This window comes from Ursus americanus, chromosome 12 (genome assembly GCF_024610735.1).
Source record: "Ursus americanus isolate L20-20 chromosome 12, mUrsAme1.1.p, whole genome shotgun sequence".
In the NCBI taxonomy this organism is placed as follows: domain Eukaryota; kingdom Metazoa; phylum Chordata; class Mammalia; order Carnivora; family Ursidae; genus Ursus; species Ursus americanus.
In genome coordinates this window covers 10,449,404-10,469,086 of record NC_142138.1, presented here as the reverse complement: position 1 = coordinate 10,469,086, position 19,683 = coordinate 10,449,404, and the positions used below count along the sequence as shown (strand labels likewise).

At 47.3% G+C, this 19,683-nt stretch overlaps 1 protein-coding gene across 4 annotated transcripts; it reads left to right on the top strand.

Moving 5' to 3' along the window:
- The first annotated feature begins 150 nt into the window (after positions 1 to 150).
- Positions 151 to 19,421, top strand: ECHDC2 (enoyl-CoA hydratase domain containing 2). 4 transcript variants are annotated; one of them, XM_045799516.2, is made up of 10 exons: positions 152 to 398; positions 6,592 to 6,659; positions 6,743 to 6,830; positions 9,413 to 9,499; positions 10,288 to 10,380; positions 11,809 to 11,868; positions 12,065 to 12,252; positions 16,366 to 16,416; positions 17,981 to 18,028; positions 18,911 to 19,421. In XM_045799516.2, exons 1-10 carry the CDS (start codon positions 266 to 268, stop codon positions 18,986 to 18,988), a joined length of 894 nt encoding a protein of 297 aa, XP_045655472.2. In that variant the 5' UTR covers positions 152 to 265; the 3' UTR covers positions 18,989 to 19,421. The 4 variants fall into 4 exon arrangements, with proteins under 4 accessions (XP_087722012.1, XP_045655472.2, XP_087722011.1 ...); XM_045799517.2 differs by having other exon boundaries at positions 153 to 398; positions 11,812 to 11,868; XM_087865885.1 differs by lacking the exon at positions 10,288 to 10,380 and having other exon boundaries at positions 11,812 to 11,868.
- Positions 19,422 to 19,683: the final 262 nt, after the last annotated feature.

The following is a 19,683-nucleotide window of genomic DNA, read 5'->3' as shown; positions in this document are numbered from 1 at the left end:
ACCCCTTAATTACTTTTTTAAAGACTGATTAAAACACTGACACTTAAAGAAGTTGTCATCCTTGCCCCAAATCACACAGCGGACCTGGGTAGGCTTTGCCTAGCCAGGGCTGTAAGTCTCCCAAAGGCAAGAGGCGTAGAGAAGGGCTTTGGGCTCTCCGCCCGTAGGAGGAGCAGTTGTGAAATCCTGGGGCACAGCTGCGAGATTTCCCCGGAGCTGAGGGAGTAGTGGAGGGGCTCTTGGCGCCTTCCCAACCGGCGCCCAGATGCTGCGCGTCCTGACCAGCGCCTTGCGCCTTCCACGCCCCTGGAGTCCCCTTCAGACCCGCAGCTGCGTCTCCCACCGACCTACTGGGGACTCGGAGATCCAAGTGCGCGCCCTCACCGGGCGCGACCAAGGTAAGCGCGCTGCGCCGGGAGCGCCCAGGAGGCGAAGGAGCGGGTCCCAGCCGGACTCCCGGCCCTGCTGCCCCGGCCAGAATTCTGGCCGGCGCGCCCACTACGCGCGGGAAGACGGACCAGTAAGGGGAAGGCGCGCCGCGCGCACTGTGTTTGAGGATTTGATCCCCCACTGCGGTTGCCCAGTCCAGGCTCCCCAAGCCTTTCCTAAGGCCGGGGAGGTGACTGACCATCTTACTAGCCGGCCCGACCCTAATTTAGGTGGAACTCTAAGTCAACTTTAAGTCCCTTCATTCCCCCATTCGATAGCCCGGGGCTGTGAAGGAGGGGAGGAGAACTCTCTCAGGGATAGGACTAAGCACCAGCGACACCCCCTCCCCCAAGCGCCACAGCCTCCCCCCCCCCAGGAACTTTAAAAGCCCTGTGCGCCCTCCCAGCCAAGAGTCCTGGCTAGGTTCCCGGAGGGCGAGGCGGCGGAGCCAATCCAGCCGCCCGCTAGGGAGGCGGAGGGAGGGGAGGAGAGCAGAGGAGGGGCGGGAGCTGGGCACGTGTCCCTGCGCTCTGGCCCTGACCACGCTGGCCGACTTTTGTGCCTTTTTGAGTCAAAGAGAGAAAGTTCTGGCTGGTCACTGGCGACGTGGTTTGGAGCCTATGGCCAAGAAAGAATTCTAGATACGAATTGGGTGCAAAAGGTGGTTTTATTAAAGCACAGGGACAGGACCCGTGGGCAGAAAGAGCGTACTGGGTTTGTGAGGCGTGACTGATTATGTAATATTTTCTATCCTATGGAGGGGTGGGTAATGTTAGGGCTCCAGGAAACTGAATCTATAGGTGTCTGGAGATTGCTTTTTTCTTACAAATCATTAAGACAGTTGCAAACGAATGGAGACTCAAGTCCTGCAGGACTGTGATCCCCATCAGTTAACCATTTGTTTTCTTCCCTTTCGCAGCAGGGAGTGCCTGAGGAATGTCAGACATATTCCACTGTGGGGGGCGGTGGGAGGTTGCCGGGTTTAGCTTGTGCTTTGCCCTCAGCTTGCCTTCTGCTCCCTCATCAGCCCGCAGAGAACATTTTCGATTGCACCTGTTGCATTGTTTTTTGGGGGGTAAGAGGAGACCAAAGTGCATTCAGTGGCGTTACACACCTCAGTCCGATGCCCGTTACCATCAGGGTAAAACCATTTTCTTGGTGTTACTTTCTCCCCAATCCCAATCCCTCTCCCTAAATTTGATGTAACATAGTTCGTGTTTTAATTTACATAGTTCTAATGTACATAGATGGGGTCATACTATACATCTCGTATTTCTTCCTTTTTCCCCTGCTTAATTCTAAGTTTTAAAGCGCTGCTTTGCCATGTAAATCTAGTTCCCTGCTCCCTGCTCTTGTGTACTGTTCTCTGGTGTGCATCCCCCACACGGACATGAAAGGGCTTGGACAAGAAAGGGCTTCTTGCGGCCAGGTGGGATTGCTGGGTCTTACTCTCATGCTTACCTCGTTGCCAAATGCAACAGCACCTGCCTTGAGATTGTTATATTCTTCCTACTTTACAGATTAAGAAACTGAGGCATAGGTTAAGCAGTTTAAACCAGGTCTGATTTCCAAACCTCTCAACTATTAAGTGATTACTACTTGTTTGGTAATCAGTGGCCTGAAACACAGACTTGTGCCTCAATTTTTACAAAACACACAATCACATGTCAAATTAAGGCTCACTTGCAAATGATGGAATATTTTATGCAGAAAAAGCAAGGATCAGAGGATTAAGCCTCTGCCCTTGCCAGAGGGCATATAGAAGGCAGGAGAAAGTTATTTCTCCACAGAGAAAAGGAGGAGGAGGCTCACAAAGGAGAAACCCTCCCACCCCCGCAGTGGTGATTTGGGGTCATTGGATGTTCATGTTAAAGGCCACAGCTCCTGCTTCCACTTGAGGGGATGGCACCACAGCAGTTTTTACCTGGTTACCTGTTGTCCTTGAAAATGGGATTAGCTTTTTAACCTAACTCTGGGCTCTGATGGCTTGACTCAGCTCCTTAGCTGGGTGCTCAAGATTCCCCACCACAACCTGACCTTCCCATCTTACTTCTAGTGGTGGGTTCATTTTAAACTGTCCCATCTCTGTTTTGTTCACTTGAATTCTCTTTCCTCTCTGCCTATATAAGTCCCTCTGGAATTAGACACCCCTTCCCCTCCCGTTATCCCTGCACTTTCCGTGTATCTGGACTTGTCGCTCTCATAGGTCCTTAGCTCTTTGGAAGTGAGGGATGCTAGCTGGGTCCAGCTCTTAACTTATGCACATTCTCTTCTTTTCTGGGCCTCAGTTTCCCCTCGAGATAGTAAGGGGTTGTAAAACCAGTTGGTCTCTAATACCTTACGGTGCTTATCTTTTTTCTTTTTTAATGATTTTGTTTATTTGAGAGAGAAAGAGAATGCGTGCACAAGCAGCAGGGAGGGGCAGAGGGACAGGAAGAAGCAAGACTCCCCACCCCACTGAGCAGGGAGCCCGATGTAGGGCTCAATCCCAGGACCCTGGGATCATGACCTGAGCCGAAGGCAGACGCTTAACTGACTGAACCACCCAGGAGCCCCTTACAGTGCTTTCTATTGACTCCATCGAGGAGCAAGAATTTTCTGTCCCAGGTCTTTCTAGCTGGACTAAGAATCAAATTGACATGAGACAGATTAATAGGAGAAAATCAAATTTAATTTTGTATGTACCGGGAATTCACACAGACATGGAGATTCCAAAAACAGGTAAAATGAAATATATATGTCACTCTGAACTAAGGAGAAGAGGGTAGGGATCTGGGACTTGAAAGGGAAGGAACATAATTCACAGGAAGATGAAAAGGAGTCAATGTTTGGTAAACAAATGTTGCTGGTCCACCCAGAAACAATGGGACATAGAGGACTTTGATCGAACAGGCCATGGGGTGCCTGGGTGGCAGTTGGTTAAGGGGTTAAACTTCTGAGTCTTGGTTTCAGCTCAGGGCGTGATCTCAGGATACTGATGTTGGGCTTAGCACTCAGCAAGGAGCATGCTTGACTTTCACTCCCTCGCCCTCTGCCCCTTCCCCCTGCTTGCTCTCTCGAGCTCTCCCTCTCTCTCAAATAAATAAACCTTAACAACAGCAAACACACAGGTCTTGCTAGGTTCCTCCCCATCTATCATACCTGGTTCATAGTATAATGGAATTATGGTGATAGCTCTCTTCCTGGATCAGATCCTCTATCTAAATTCTTTCTAGGCAGTTGTGGGGGAGGTAAAGAGCTTTTTCTGAATCTTTGATTGCTTTTTAACTCAAATAATCTTCATGCCAAAGTGGCCCAAAGCAGCCTGCCCTTGGCCCCGACAACTCCCACCTACATTACCTAACCTGGGATCTAGGCCATCCAGAAAGCAGTGACCCAAGGTCAGCTGCCAAGTAAATTATCAGCCAGTGGCATGGTGGGTTTGGTAAGAGTGGAGACGGTGTGGTACAGACCTATCCCCACTGCAGAGGTCCAGCAAGGGCAATGTTCTCAGAATTAGGGCTCAACTAAAAACTTAGGGACCATGGCTGAGTCCTCTCCATTTCTCCAGGACCTGACATGTAGTAGTACAAATTGAATGAAACCCAAAGACACCCTGTCTGGGTCCTCATAGCTCCCAGTTTGAAGTTCTTTCCTTCTCTTGAATCCTGGAATTTTCCCTAGCATCTATGCCTGTTTCCTGCTCACTGTACCCCCAAACTCTGGCTAAGCACTTATGGACATTATCTCTTTTTTTTCTTTCATTTTATTTATTTATTTATTTTTAGATTTTATTTTTAATTTTTTTTTTTTTTAAAGATTTTATTTATTTGACAGAGATAGAGACAGCCAGCGAGAGAGGAAACACAAGCAGGGGGAGTGGGAGAGGAAGAAGCAGGCCCATAGCAGAAGAGCCTGATGTGGGGCTCGATCCCAGATCGCCGGGATCACGCCCTGAGCCGAAGGCAGACGCTCAACCGCTGTGCCACCCAGGCACCCCTAGATTTTATTTTTAAGTACTCTCTACACCCAGCTTGGGGTTTGAACTTACAACCCCGAGATCAAGAATCACATGCTCTACTGGCTGAGCCAGCCAGGCAACCCCAAGGCATTATCTCTTTTAATCCTCATAACAACCTTTTTATTATCTTTATTTATGGATCAGTGCATTGAGCCAGAGGAGTAAAGCAACTTGCCCAAGGCGAATGGCTAAGTTGTGACTTGAGCCAAGCACCCTATTTGTATTCTGCGAGAAGGAGATAAAGATGGAGAGAAGGGATAGAGATGAAATATGGGAGACGGTCAGCCAGAAAGAAAGGAGACAGAACAGGAAAGTGAAGAGGAGAGAGGAAAGTTTCTATCAATCTCAGGATGTCATGACTATGCTTGTTTTCTATTGCCACATAACAAATTACCACAAACGTTACTGTAAATGATACACATTTATTTAATAATTAAAATTATTTAATTTAATAACAATTATTTAATTATTTAATAATTAATAATACTGTAAAATAGAATAAACATTTATTACCTTATAGCTTCTGTAGGTCAGAAGTCCAAGCACATTTTAGCCGGGTTCTCTGCTTCAGGGTTTTACGGAGCCGCAGTCCAGGAGTTGGCCAGGGCTGCGGTCTCATCATAGGCTTGACTGAGGAGAGATCTGCTTCCAAGCTTCTCCCGTTGATAGAACTCACCTCCTGTGGTTGTCGGACTGAAGTCTTGTTTTCCTCCTCTTGACCTGGGGGCTGTTCTCAGCTCCTGGGGCTGCCTCTAGTTCCTTGCTGCATGAACCTCTCTGTAGGCCCACTAGTTTGTCTACTGAGCCCTGGCAAGACAGAGTCTTACATAAATTGTAACCTAATCATGGAACTAATACCTCATCACCTCTGCCATATAAGTGAACCCCAATTTTGGAAGTGACAAAATATTTTACGATCTTAGCTGTATTCTGTTGGCTAGAAGCAATTCACAGGCCCTGCCCACTCTCCAGGGAAGGAGATTATTGAGGATATGAAGATTGGGCCCAGTCTAGGATCTATCTGCCACAAACGCCTTGGACCTCTAGAGTCTAATGTGGTTTTTCTGTATCTACCAAAGTTTCCCTTCCCCAGAGTTGCAGCATTTTCTCTCCCGGAGCACTAGAGCTGGAGAAGACCTTGGGAACATCTGAGTTCTGTGGGGCCTCCAGAGCCTCTATTGGGCTCAAATAACTTTTTTGAAGGTTTCTGGGGAAGCTAAGGAGCCCACCTAGACTGAATGTTACGTTTTTCTGTCCTGAATCACAGTTCTGTAACTCCTGGCTGGAAACTCAGTCCCTTGAGAGCCTTGAAACTGTCATTGTCCCTTCTCTGTGTCATAGATCAACTCACACTGAGAATGCCATCTTAATAAATACTGCCTGTTCCACTGACAAGGCTAAGAACCCTGGGATAAAATAATAAGAGGCCTTTGAAGGCTAAAGGATTAGTAAACACAGGAGAGAAAACAGCCAAAAAGGTATAAGAGTATTTGAGCCCTTGCCCAGAGCTAGTCAATCTTCCCTACAACTGGCCCGGATTGTGGGGGTGAGTTGAGGCTAGAGTGGGAAGCAATGGCCAGACTGGGGAAGGGGGATCTTTGGGGTGGTATTAAGGAATTTGACTTAAAAGGACATGGTTGGATTTGGGTTAGAAAGAGGATTCTGACCCAAATGAGGGAATGAATGTGGGGAGGGGAGGGGGAGCAAGACTGCAGGCAAGAGGGCCAGTTGCGTGATCCATGTAGTAGAGGAAAGAGACCATACCAGGTTACTGGCTGCAAGGAGGGATGTTAGCTGAAAGATCTAAGATCTATTTAAGAGATTGAATTGGTCAAGGAGACTGAGAAAATTTCATGGGTGAGGAAGAGGGAGCAATAGGACAGACTTCTGGGTTGATAGATCCTTTGCTCACAAAGGGTACCAGAGAAAGACTGATCCATGGGGTTTACAAGCTCTTCCACTTCTGTGAGGCAGAAATAACAAGGGGTTATTCTCTCCATTTTATAGTCAGGGAAACTGAAGCCTGGGTGCGTGTGGCTTGCCCCAAGTCACAGTGCGCATGAAGGGTTGAGGTTGCCCAGAACCCAGGCTGCTGCCCCCAGACCCCATCCCAGGAGTGAGCAGACCTACTGGTTCACCCAAGGCTGCCCTGTCACCTGCAGGAATCACTGAGATTCTGATGAATAGACCGAGTGCCCGCAATGCCCTGGGGAACGTCTTGGTCAGCGAGGTGAGAAAGGGCGACACTGGGGGGCGGGGGCGGTGCTGGCCTGGGGCTGGACTGGGAGGTATCTGACAAGGTCTCCTCTGCAGCTGCTGGAAGCTCTGGCCCAGCTGCGGGAGGACCAGCAAGTGCGTGTTCTGCTATTCAGAAGTGGAGTGAAGGGCGTGTTCTGTGCAGGTGGGTTTCCTCCCCTGCCCCTACCCTGGGGCTCAGCAGGATACCCCCAGCCTACAGGGAGTCGGGGGCTTAGGTCGGCTCTAGCATAGGACTTATTATTCCCATTTTACAGATGTGAACTCAAATACTCAGAGGTAAAATTCCTTGCCTAGTGTTACACAGCTAGTAAGAGGTAGAACAGAATTTTAAATTGGCCCCTCTGACCCCCCAAATCCTTATTCTTTCTGCTATGCCATTATCTGTTCTGACCCTTCATTGAGGAAGTGAGGAAACTGAGTCCAGTGACATTCATGTCTGTGGCCAAGATGGGACTCTGTGCCCCTTGCCCACCCACAAGATCTCAGTCCCTGTCACCATAGCTCTCCACCACCCCTGGACAATTCGGTCCTCACAACAGGACAAGCACCATGAACTTCTGTTTCAAAGACAAGAAACATCCCATCCCCACAAGAAGCGAGTGAGTGAGAGATGCGCTGGGCTGAGCTAAGAACCCACTCTGGGGTGACTGGGGAAGGGACAGCAGTGATCAAGGGGGGTGGGACGAGGCCATGGACGGACTCGATGGGAAGAGCATGATTTTCAGGTATTTTCAAAGGGATGTGGCTGGTCCCTAGGTCTGAGCTGTGGGAATCACAGGGCCCAGTTGGGGTCTTGCGTGGCAGGAAAAGTATGCAGACCGGTCTGCCTGACCCAGCTGCCCTGGATGAGGCCTTCACTCTACTCTGGCCTCTTCCTTTGGCTCTATCCCTGTCTGATCTTCTCTATCAAGGTCCCATTAGCCCCACTATCCCAGCTAAGCACAGGGAAGTGGTGGTGGGGGGGACTGTAGGAGGTCTGGGTCTGTCCCTGACTTGCTCTGGAATCCTGGGATCGCCCCTACCTCTCTCTGGGCCTCTGTCATTGAGGGGTTGGAACTAATCAAAGAATTGCAAGGGCTCTCAGCTCTGACTTCCTAGCCTCAGACTTGAAGACAATATATTCACCCCCTACTCCTACCTCAGCCCCCTGCCATCTGGCCTTAGATGACTCCGCCATGGTCACTACTCTCACCAAAGTCCTTGCCCACCTCCATGCCACTGTATCCTGCCCTTGCTTCTCAGTTCTCATCTTACCTGACTGCCAAGCCTCCTTGGACCACACTGACCCCTCCTGTTAAAAAATAATCAATGTCAACTATTTCTCAATAAAACTGGAAATAATACATTTTAAATATTTTATACATTTAAAGTTGTGATAAATATATACAGCACACAGAGTTTACATTTTAACCATTTTTAAGTATAAAATTGACACTGAATACATTCACAAGGTCGTGCAACTATCCCCACTGCCCAATTCCAGAACTTTTTCATCATCCCCCCAAAATTCTGTACTCATTAAGCAGTCCTTCCCCATTCCCCCACCGTCCCCCCAGCCCCTGATAATCTCTGTTGTACTTTCTATCTCTACCAATTTGCCTATCCTAGGCACCTCATACAAGCAGAATCATACATTTGTCCTTCTGTGTCTGGGTTCTTAGCGTAATGTCCTCAACGTTCATCCGTAGTGTAGCACGGCAGAGCTTCAGGCCTTTTTATGGCTGCATCATATTCCTCTGTATATATACTACATTTTTTAATCTTTTTTTTTTTTAAAGATTTTATTCGTCAGAGAGAGGGAGCACAAGCAGGGAGAGGAGCAGGCAGAGGGAGAAGCAGGGAGCCCGATGCGGGGCTCGATCCCAGGACCCTGGGATCATGACCTGAGCTGAGGGTAGCCGCTTAACTGACTGAGCTGCCCAGGCGCCCCTTGTTTATCTATCTTGATGGGCGCTGGGTTGTTTATACCTTTTGGCTCTTGTAAATAATGCTGCTGTGAATACCAGTGTGCAAGTCTCTGAGTCTTTGCTTTTAATTCTTTTAGGAGTGGAATTGCTGGATCATATAATAATTCCATGTATAACTTTTTGAGGACCCACCCGAGTGTTTTCCACAGCAGCTGCATCATTTCCCATTCCCACCAGCAACGCACTGGGGTCCTCCTCATCCATGCCGTCACTTGTTTTCTGTTTCTGTTGTTGTTTATAATAACCCTCCTAAACGGTGTGAAGTTAGTTTCTCATTGTGGATTCGATTCGCATTTCCCTAATGACTAATGATGTTGAGCATTGTTTCTTGTGCTTATTGACCATCTGTGTCTTCCTTGCAGAAATGTCTATTCAAGTTCCTTGTCCTTTGCGGTTTTTGTTGTTGAGTTCGAGTTCTTTATGTATCCTAGATTATTACTACCTTATCAGATATGTGATTTGCTAATATTTTCTTCCATTCTGTGGGTTGTCTTTTCACTCTCTTGATAACGTCCTTTGATGCAAAGAAGTTTTTCATTCTGATGTCCAACTTATCTTCTTGTTGTTCCTGCACCTGTCCTTTTTTGACCCACGAGCCCCCTTTAACTCCCTGGCTTCCTTGACCATGCATTCCTGATGTTTTGCCTTCCTCTCTGGCTGCTTCTTCTCAAGTCTCCTTGGCTGGATCCTTCAACAGTCTGGGATTCAGTAATGGGTCATGTCACAAAGGCTGTCACCAACCCCTCACCATCTGCAGGTGCAGACCTGAAGGAGCGGGAGCAGATGAGTGAGGCCGAAGTGGAGATCTTTGTCCAGCGGCTCCGAGGCCTGATGAATGAGATTGGTGAGGGCCTTGAAGTGGGTTGGAGGAGGGCATTTAGGGGCCCTGCTGATCCCAGAGCTACCCCACCTGCCATACTCTCAAGAAAGGACAGTTTCTATTGTAAGCTCTGTGGAAAGACAGAGGACTCTCCCAGGGGGAATGGGCACAAGGGATTCTATAAGGAGGAGGGTGAAGAGGAGGTTCAGAGGGTGTTTCGCTCAGAGGGAGCTCTGGCTCTCAGCCTTTGTGTCCTGCTAGTTCTAATCCCCCACCCCTCTACCCTCAGGGTTCAAGCCCGGCTACTCCACAGAAGTCAGATTTCTCCTAAAATGCTTTCAGGCTTTGACAATTTCTGTTCCTTTTGCCTGGAATTTCCCTCCTTGGCCACCTGAACTTTTTACTCATCCTTTAAGACCACTAGGAAGCCTTCCCTGACCTGTTCTCTAAGCTTTATCAGAGGACTGATCACCCTGGGTCATCACTGCCTATTTATAGGTCTGCCTTCCCCATATCTATTCAATTCTATGTTCCCAGCACCCAGCACAGGGCTTGACACACAGAACAGAAAGGCTGGTCCCAGGAAGGCCAACAAAAAAATGGGCCTGAGCAGGGAACATCTAGCCTATCTCCCCACTCCAGTACCCCAGCTAATTCCCCAAACTTTCCCCAACAGGAAAACCTCCTTCTAAGATAACCTGGCTATAGGTTCCAAACCTGGAACCAATGAGGCCATAGCCCCTCCCCAGCCTTAAGTCCCTGTCCTGGTCATGCCAGGGCCTCGCAGGCTGAGCCGTTCTTCATCTCCACAGCAGCCTTCCCTGCGCCCACTATTGCAGCCATGGACGGGTTTGCCTTGGGTGGAGGCCTGGAACTTGCCCTGGCCTGTGACCTCCGAGTGGCAGGTACTGGGCAGGAGGAGAGGTGGGCTAGGGTGAGAGGGGAGGTGTAAGTAAACCAGAGTAAGTCTGGGGACTCTGCAAAGTTAGCCACTACTCTGGGCTTTCCAAACAGCAGCAAAACTAAAGGCAACATGGGAGACACGGAGTTTGGCATAAGCTGGTTCCCCTCCTGGCCCAGCCACTGACTGCTGTAGTACCTGTCACCTCTCAGAACCAGCCTCCCTCATCTCAAGAATGCTTCTACCAACCCCAGAGCAACTGGCTAGAGAACAAAGAGAGAAGAGAGAGGGGAGTCTGAGGACAAAGATTAATTGTTCAACTTTCCAGTTCTATGCAAGCCAATTCTCTCTGTCATGTTTTGCACAGAGTCACGGGGGCAGTTTGTCACTGGCCCAACTACTCACAAACATGCCTGGGCAGGAACATTGCCCTCTGGTTCACTGGCACCAGCTAAGGTCTGCATTACTTTTTCACAGCGGTTGAGCTTTGAAGAGTGCAGGGAGGGGATGAAGATAATTGATTGCCTTTAACCTTAATGACTTGATGGTTACAAGTCCAAGGGCTATCTGGTGCCACTTTCTTCCCCTCACTGCTTTCTCCTGCCACTCCAGGTAGAATATTTAGAAATGGGTACCTCCAGGCATAGAGATAGTTTGTATCTACATGATGCATAACAAGGGCATCAAAATACCAAGTCAGCTCACGTTCCAACTGTGCTTCTCATGTGCCCATGTTTAGGGCAACTAACTTGCAAGGCTTTCGTAGATAGCAGAGTGAATATAAAACCCCTTATAGGCAGGAGTAATGGCCATTCCCTGAGGCCACACTGTATGGTTCAGATGGCCTGTGAGGGAATTCAGGAGAAGCCTGTGTGGTGGGACACTCCAGGAGAGCTCCTTAGAGGAAGCAGAACTCAGAAGGAGATGTGGACTGGAAAACAGGGAAATTTCCGGCTGATGAAAAGCTGGGGGGAGTAACTGTGGTGGGAGCAGGAGTTACTGATGCTTTAGGCCAGGCCAGAGGTAAAGGGTCCATGGGACCGAGAATCTGTTAACCCACAAATAGGCATTGGGCAACTTCCAAGAACCCCTTCCTTGTTACAAGCACCATTACCTCATTTGATCCTTAGCAGCTCTCTGATGAAGGCAGAAGAGGGGTAACCATGGTTTTTCCACCTATGAATGAGGCTCAGGGTGAGACTTGCCTGGATGCATACCTCCCCCGCTGGGGGAAGTAGGATGAGGGGCTGAGCCTCCTGACTTCCACGCTAGGACTCTTCCCAAGGCAGATGGTCTGGAAAGGTCTGCCGGGGCCAGCTCATGAGGGAAGTGGTTGGCTGGAGAGGTGAGCAGAGCCTAGACGCAGGTGTCTCTTCCCTCTGGGGACTGGCACTGCAGGGTAGCATGGGTGCTTCACTCTGTTCTGTTTAAGCAGCTTCCTCAGCTGTCATGGGGCTGATCGAGACCACCCGAGGGCTTCTCCCGGGAGCAGGTAACTACCCACAGCACCCATCCTTCTCTTACTTAATCCCACTCTATCCAGGTTACTTCCCTGCTTTCCTCTTTTGCCCTGTGCTCTGCCCTTCCATCCTAACTCAGAATCTGCTCCTCTGAGAAGTCTTGGTTGACTCCCAAACTGGTCTTCTCTGGGCTCCCAATTATTTACTAAACCTGCTCCATCCTGGCAGGAGGGACTCAGAGGCTGCCTCGATGCCTGGGGGTGGCCCTGGCAAAGGAGCTCATCTTCACAGGCCGAAGACTGAGTGGTGCACAGGCCCACGCCCTGGGGCTGGTGAACCACGCTGTTTCCCAGAATGAGGAGGGCAACGCCGCCTACCATCGGGCACGAGAACTGGCCCAGGAGATCCTGCCCCAGGTGTGGTTGCAGCCCAGTACAGGAGGGAGGGCCTGTGCCATGGGGGACGGGGGGCACATACCTGTGGGGAGGCCAGGGGGTATGTCCCATGGGGCCACACAAGACCCACTTATCCAGACTTCTACTTAAATTTAATTAAAAATTTAGTTTCTCCCGGCACCTGGCTGGCTCAATCAGCAGAGCACACGACTCTTGATGTTAGGGTTGAGTGTTCAAGTCCCACGCTGGTGTACAGATTACTTAAAAATAAAAAAATTTAGTTTCTCAGTTATACTTCCCCATTTCAGATGCTGATAGCGACATGTAGCTAGTGCCTACTACACTGGACAGTACTGTAATCAAATGTCCCCAAAACTAAAAAGGCAAAATTCTAAAGCAGATAAAGAACTACCAGCTTATCTTTCCAACCATACTGCAGGGTGGAGAAATTCCTGAAATACCTCATGTAAGACATGTGTTAGGACCCAGCCTACGTGTAGCCCTACCAGCCGCCAAGTCCAGAGACTCCAGCAGGACATGCCAGGATCTGGCTGATGAAGTCTCCAAGGACCTGGCAGCCTCTCACTACTCTAAGAGGACCGAGAGGGATGTCCCAAGTTTCCATATGAAAGCAGCTTGAAATGGAGCTAGGTTTTAGAATTTATAATAAATACTGACTTAGCCCATATGGAGCCCTTCCTATCCATCAGACACAATCCTATGTACTTTGAAAGTCTCTCAATTACTAGTATAGTCCAGCTGAGCTGATTACCCGTGTTGTATCTGTGATACAACAGACCCAGAAAGATTAAGTGACTTGCTCAATCAAGGTCACAAAAAAGTGATTGCAATACCAGAAAAAGAGACAATACTGGTATTTAGGCTTTTATTTTACATAATACAAAATGCAGTATAAAAACTGGTATTCTAAAGAGTGCAGAATATATACAAATTTTTAAAACTCAAACTAAATATCAAATGCATTTCCAACACAAAAAATTTACAAACATGTTACAAAAAAAGGTATAAGTTTATAAAACTGTTAACCATATATTAACAGATAAAAGTATTTTAATTAATCACAAAAATAAGTATCTTATTTCAGAAAAAATCTTTCTCTGTCTCCCTTAAATTTAAATTACCCTTCTTGTTCTAACTTTGAGGTCGTCTTTGAGGGTAAGGATAATAACTTTTTAAAAAATTAATAGTTTGGTCTAAAAGAAAGCATTTGCTTTGTCTTCTTTTTCTTTTCTTTCTTTTTTCTTCATCACATACAAATGGAATCTGATGCTGTTTCCTAGACCATTTTAATGCTGCCAGATTTCTATTACACTTGAGCAAAAAGTCTCTGAACCAACACAAAACTCTGAGTGGCTCAAGGTGCTGCACAGCTGACTGCACTTTCATGGTGGGGGGGGGGGATCATCTAGCCAGACTTGTGGATAGGGTTTGTCTTTTTGCATAAACTGAATCCAAAAGGATTCAGATTTCAGATTTTTGAATATACTAAAACAATGGTATTCTGCTAATATAATTACTAGTATTTCAATACTTAAAAGTAGCTGTGTATACCAAGACACCAGCTTACCAAAACTTACTTGTACATTCACTAATCCCAATCTTCAATTTCTAGCCGAGTTATTGGGTGCCAAGAATGAGGGTTCCTGGATGGGGTGTTAGGGATGGTGTGTGGTAGTTGGTTGTTCTCTAGTGGCTAAACCACCAAGACTAGGGAGTCAAACGGTATATATATCCACACTGCACTCAGGGAAAAAGATGTATGTTTTCAATACATACACACATATCATATCTATATAGTTTTTACTTTTCGTTGGTGAGAATTAGGTAATTTATTAGAATAATTAGGTAATTATTAGGTAATTATCTAATAACAATGCATATTCATGACAAGCAAAACAAACAGAAAAGAAGAATAAGAGCATAAAGTAAAAATCAAAAGTAGGGTCAAGCGCTTGGGTATCTCAGTTGGTTAAGCATCTGCCTTCGGCTCAGGTCATGATCTCAGGGTCCTGGGATCAAGTCCTACATCCGGCTCCCTGCTCCGCGGGGAGTCTGCTTCTCCCTCTGCCCCTTTCCCACTTGTTCTCTCAATCGCTCTCTCAAAAAAATAAAATCTTAAAAAAAAGGCAGGGTGACCCAGGTGACCTTGTCTTCCCAAGGCTGTCCCAGTTAAAAGTGAAAGTCCCACATCCTGATAACTCTCAGTCCCTCACAAACCAGGACAGGTGGTCACCAAAACAGTTCTCAATTCCCCAATCCCTCTCCCCAAAGACGACCACTGGTTTTTTTTCTTTTAAAAAATTTTTTTTGAGATGACCACTGTTAACTTACACACTCTTCCAGAAATTTTCATTGTATATATAAGAATATATATTATGCACATATACTCACATATCTAAATAACTCTGAATTCCTTTTAAGATGGTTTCGGGGACAAGGAACACACCTTTAGAGGCTAATCCAGTTCTAAGAGACATTTAAAAAACATGAAATTAAAATATGCATAGTAAAGAATTCAAACAGTATGGAAAAGTATAAAACAAAAAGTGAAGTTCTCCATTCTCCTGACCCTTCTCCCCAAAGGCATGTCACACCAACATCTTTTACACAAACGAGATAATAATATACATACTTAGTATGCACCTCGATTTTTTTTCACCCATTTTGGAGAGTTTCCCATTTCAGCACTGTACCAATTTACTCTATTAACAATGTAAGCAAATATCTATTTCCTGAATCTCAGCAACAGTGAGATTACCAGCATTTTACTGTTTACCTAGTCTTAGGTTAAAAGGGGCACCTAATGGTTTTGAGCTGCATTTCTTTAAGAGTAAAACTGAATAATCCTTGTGTTTACATTTCCTCTTCTGTGTACTACCCTTGTGAATATTTGTTAAAAAATCATGCCTGATCTTTGTAAATCAAGGACATCTGTCAGGTGCACCTGGTTGGCTCAGTCGTTAAGCGTCTGCCTTCGGCTCAGAGCCTGATCCCAGGGTCCTGGGATCAAGCCCCGCCTTGGGCTCCCTGCTCTGCTGGGAGCCTGCTTCTTCCTCTCCCACTCCCCCTGCTTGTGTTCCCTCTCTCGCTGGCTGTCTCTCTCTCTCTCTCTCTCTCTGTCAAATAAATAAATAAATAAAATCTTTGGGGGGGGGGAGATATCTGCCAGTCAGAAGTATCACAAATATATCTTCTCAATTTTTGACTTCTTTTATTCATGGCGTTTTTCCCAATATAAATAGGTCATTCATGTTTATGTAGCTAGCTTTTTCATTTATGGCTTCTGTGGTAACAGACTTTAAAAATCTTCTCCTGATAAAGGTGTACTTACAAAAACCTCAAATAATACAGTACAAGCAACAGAGGACGTAAATGCAGGCTTTGCCTGGAAGTGAGCCTGGGGATGGAGTGCCAGGCCTGTAGAGGCAAGTCAGCTGGAAGCAAGACCAGTGAGGCAAAGGTGGCTGCTCAGTTGCACTTGCTTCCAAGAGGCTGTGTAAAATGCCCCGCTGGGATCTCAGCCCAGACCATTCCGACTCCACAAAGCCCAAGTCTCCAATCTGGACCTTTTGTTTACTCTGCTGGGATGAAACCTTCTTGCAGTGGAGGCTTGCATCTGCCTAGATGAGGGGGGTAGGGGAACAGAGCAGCAGTGGGAAATGTGACTGGGAATCCAAGCTCTGCCACTCTCTGGACAAACATGGCCAAGTGCTTCACCTCCCTGAGCCTCAATTAAAGATGGCACCATCCTTGGAGGGTGGGTAGCACCATTAGACAAGTCTGTGGGTAGGAAAACACTGTAAATTGTAGCATGTTATACACATTGGTGGGATGGATTAAATGACAAGAACCTCAGATAGTCAGAATTGGGAGGATCAAGATCAGTCAGGCTCCTTCATTATAGATAAGAATACCAACTGAGAGGTAGTAGGTACGAACACTAATAAAATGTAACAGTCAGTAGAATAGATGGAACTTAACCCAGACCGATCTCCCTCTCCATGACTCTTCCCCAACCATGCTATGTCCCTCTCTTTATTCCAAACCCTCTTCCCCAGCCAACTGTCAGCACTAATCCCCTCAACCAAGCCTTTTCTCTTTTCTTTTCCTTAGGCACCCATTGCTGTGCGTCTGGGCAAAGTAGCCATTGATAGAGGAATGGAGGTGAGCAGGTTCTGGGTCAGGACTTGGGTCCACTAATGTCTGGGGTGGCTGGGAGGCAGTGCTTTCATGCCAATGCAGATTGAAAGCACAGCTGGAAAGAACTCAGAAACCGAACTCTTGTAACAGACATTGAGTCTGACCTCTCTCTTTGTGCCTTAGTTTACCCACCCACAAAATGTAAAGTTCGCCCAGGTGACATCCTAAATTACATTTTATCTTCATCTCCCTCCATTAGAGAGAAGGTAATTGAGGTCCAGAAAGGGTAAATGACTTGTCTGGGGTCAGAGAGCAACTGAGTAATAAGAACGCAGCTCTGTGGGGCTCCCAGGCCATGTTCTTGGGTTTGTGCTGGTGGTAAGCAGGCCTCAAGGATAGGGCTCAGGGTGGTGCCTTGGGTGCAAGTTAATCCATCCTTAGACAACTTACTCAGCAACTCACTCGTTACACACTGACTCTAGACCTGAGCTGAGAACTGGGATACAGAGATCAGTTAAATATGGTCACTATCCCCAAGGTGAGGAGAGAAGAAAGGTATACACAGAACCACTAATACAAGGTTAAGGATACCAAGTAGGGGTGCCTGGCTGGCTTGGTCAGTAGGGAATGCAACTCTTAATCCTGGGGTCATGGGTTCGAGCCCCATGCTGGGTATGGAGATTACTTTAAGAAAAGGGGGGATATTAAGCAGACACCCTGGAGGGGTGAGAGCTGTGCTACTGATGTGGCTACTACTGTGTAGAGTTGGGTTAGAGATGTTTTGTAGATTTGGGCCTTGGAAAGGATGAGGGTTCGAGAAAAAGAAAAGGTTATGAGCAAAAGTACAGAGGTGTATAAATAAGCAATTTGACTGAATGGGCGTGAGGAATGAGTGAAACTACACAGCACAGAGTTTAGGGGCAAAGGCTCCAGTGCTAGCCTGTCTGGGTTCAAAGACCTGCTTTTCCATATACTGTTGTGACCTTTACTTTCTATGCCTGATTTCTTAGCTGTATAGTAGGGATAATAACCTTTGCTGTAAAAAGTAAATGAGTTTATACATACATGGTACTTCTCTTAGAACAGTGCTTACAAGTGGTAGTAACAGTAAGCACTGGTTAGTAGAGGCTAGAAAGTTAACAGAGGCCCGGCCACAGAAGCCTAGGACGTTATTCCTCAGGGCAACGGAAAGCCTGTGGGGTTCCCTTACCAAGAGGGACAGGAGGCATGGAGAGGCAGCCAGATGCGAAGAGGGAACACTGGCTGTGCAAGCATGGCTTGCACTTACCCTCCCCCTCAGCTCTCCAGGCTGAGTGCCATCCTTCCCACTGTTTTCAAAGCACGTCCCCCTTGGTCCCAACATTGTTTTATCACGGTTACAATTACTGTTCCCTCTCCAGGTAGGAAATTCCTTATCATAATCATCTCTGTTCATATGGACAGGCATATAGTAAGCCTCAGTAGTACTTTGCTGGAGGAATCCATGGAACAGTAGGGAATGGGGTGTAGGCAGTAGGGTGGGCTGGCACTCAGTGCAGACAGAGGTGGCTTAGGTCAGGCTGATCCAGGCACCACTTCTTTCTCACAGGTGGACATCGAATCGGGGATGGCCATTGAAGGACTATGCTATGCCCAGGTACGTGACTGCTGCCAGTCTGCACACACTTCCAGGCAGAGGCCAGGCTAGAGTGGGGAGCCTCGTGCAATACATGACCGATTTAGTAGGTTCCTCCCAACCTGAAGAGTTAGACTCTGGACCACTCCCTCTTACAATCAGCCTGGGCAGTCCCAGGGAAACCACACTGCTTCTCTCTGGGACTGTTTCCTCAGCCATCTAATAGCGTTACATCCTGCCCCACTTGGTGCACACACAATCACAGAGCACACAGGTAGGTACTTGACAAAGTGCCACTTCTACTATCTCCGTACCAGTGGCTGCTGTAGAGGCCAGGCTGGAGAGTTCAGATGTCAAGGCCTTGGTTATAGCCTGCAGACTATGTGTGTTCAATGGGGGTGAGGGGAGAAGGGGTGGTGGGGGTGGGGGTGACCTGGGGCTGACTTACTTAGCCCTAGACTCCTGGGTGAGTCAAAAATAATGTCCAGGTTAATAAATATCCAGAATACTCTTAAACAAGGAGTCCTGGAACTTGCAGAACCTGGTGTGAACTAACTACACACCAGGACTCAAACCCAGATTTCTTACTGCTAAACTTAACTGATTTTCTCTACCAAGCAGCTGCATATCAGACTGCTGTAGACTCAGCTGTCTGGAGGCATGTAAGCAGTGTGCAAGAGACAAATGTGACAGGCCTTGGATACTAGAGATGTGGCCTGCCTTCCGCAGGAGACCAAGGAGCCACTGAGGCCCATACCTTTGCCTGGCCCGTCACCAGATTCAGAGACAATGGAAAGACTTGGACTCTGACCTTGTCATGGGGTGGACAATTCTGAGCAAGGCTTTATTGGCTTCTGGCCCTGCATTTCTGCCCAAAATTAATACTCTGTCTTGTTGTTTCAGAACATCCCCACCCAGGATCGCCTCGAGGGCATGGCAGCCTTCAGGGAGAAGCGGCCCCCCAGATTTGTTGGCAAGTGACTCCCATTTAACTATAATTATGGGAGATGCCAGCCTTCTAGGGCAGGATCCAGAAGGAAAATTTGCAGGGTAACTGTTAATCTTTTCACCTCTCTGGGCTTCAATCTCCTCACAAGGACAAGGATGATAGAAAACAACTGGAATGGTGTTTGATACCAAGGTACTGCCCATGCCACCTACAACTACCTTCATAATTCCTCATCCTGGCTAGATAATCACTGGGGTCAAGTTGGCTTTGGAGAGTATCTGTCTCTCCCTACTCAAATGGTAACTAAGGACTACAACAGACTGCTCCGGGCCTTTGTATAGTTGGCTCTCAGGCCTGACCTCTGCCTCTCAGTTATTGGGTGCTCACCAGAGATGGCAAAAGGTTATAAGAACCCTCCAGTTTCTTCCTCTATACAATAGAGAGAATACAGAAACCCTGGTAGTGGCTGAACAGGCATCAGGAATCAGACTGTCGATCCCAGCTCTCTGCCATTCACTGTGTGCCTCAGCTTCCTCATCTGCAAAATGAAACTGCTGTAAGGATTAAAAAAAAAAAAAAAGCCAATGCCTCATGTTCAATAAATGTGAGTTATTATTAATGTACAATGTTCTTATGAGAACCAAATGAAATTATCACTGTGAAAACCTTTTGTGAACTATATAAGGTGGCAGGCAATCTTCGATGGCTGTGGTGCGTAGCCTTCAGG

Bases quoted from the DNA above. Each gene is read 5' to 3' on its own strand.
- ECHDC2 (XM_045799516.2), top strand. From the start codon at position 266: ATGCTGCGCGTCCTGACCAGCGCCTTGCGCCTTCCACGCCCCTGGAGT. The intron at 9,500-10,287 runs GTGAGGGCCTTG...TCATCTCCACAG, and splicing joins AGGCCTGATGAATGAGATTG to CAGCCTTCCCTGCGCCCACT. The intron at 10,381-11,808 runs GTACTGGGCAGG...GTTCTGTTTAAG, and splicing joins CTGTGACCTCCGAGTGGCAG to CAGCTTCCTCAGCTGTCATG.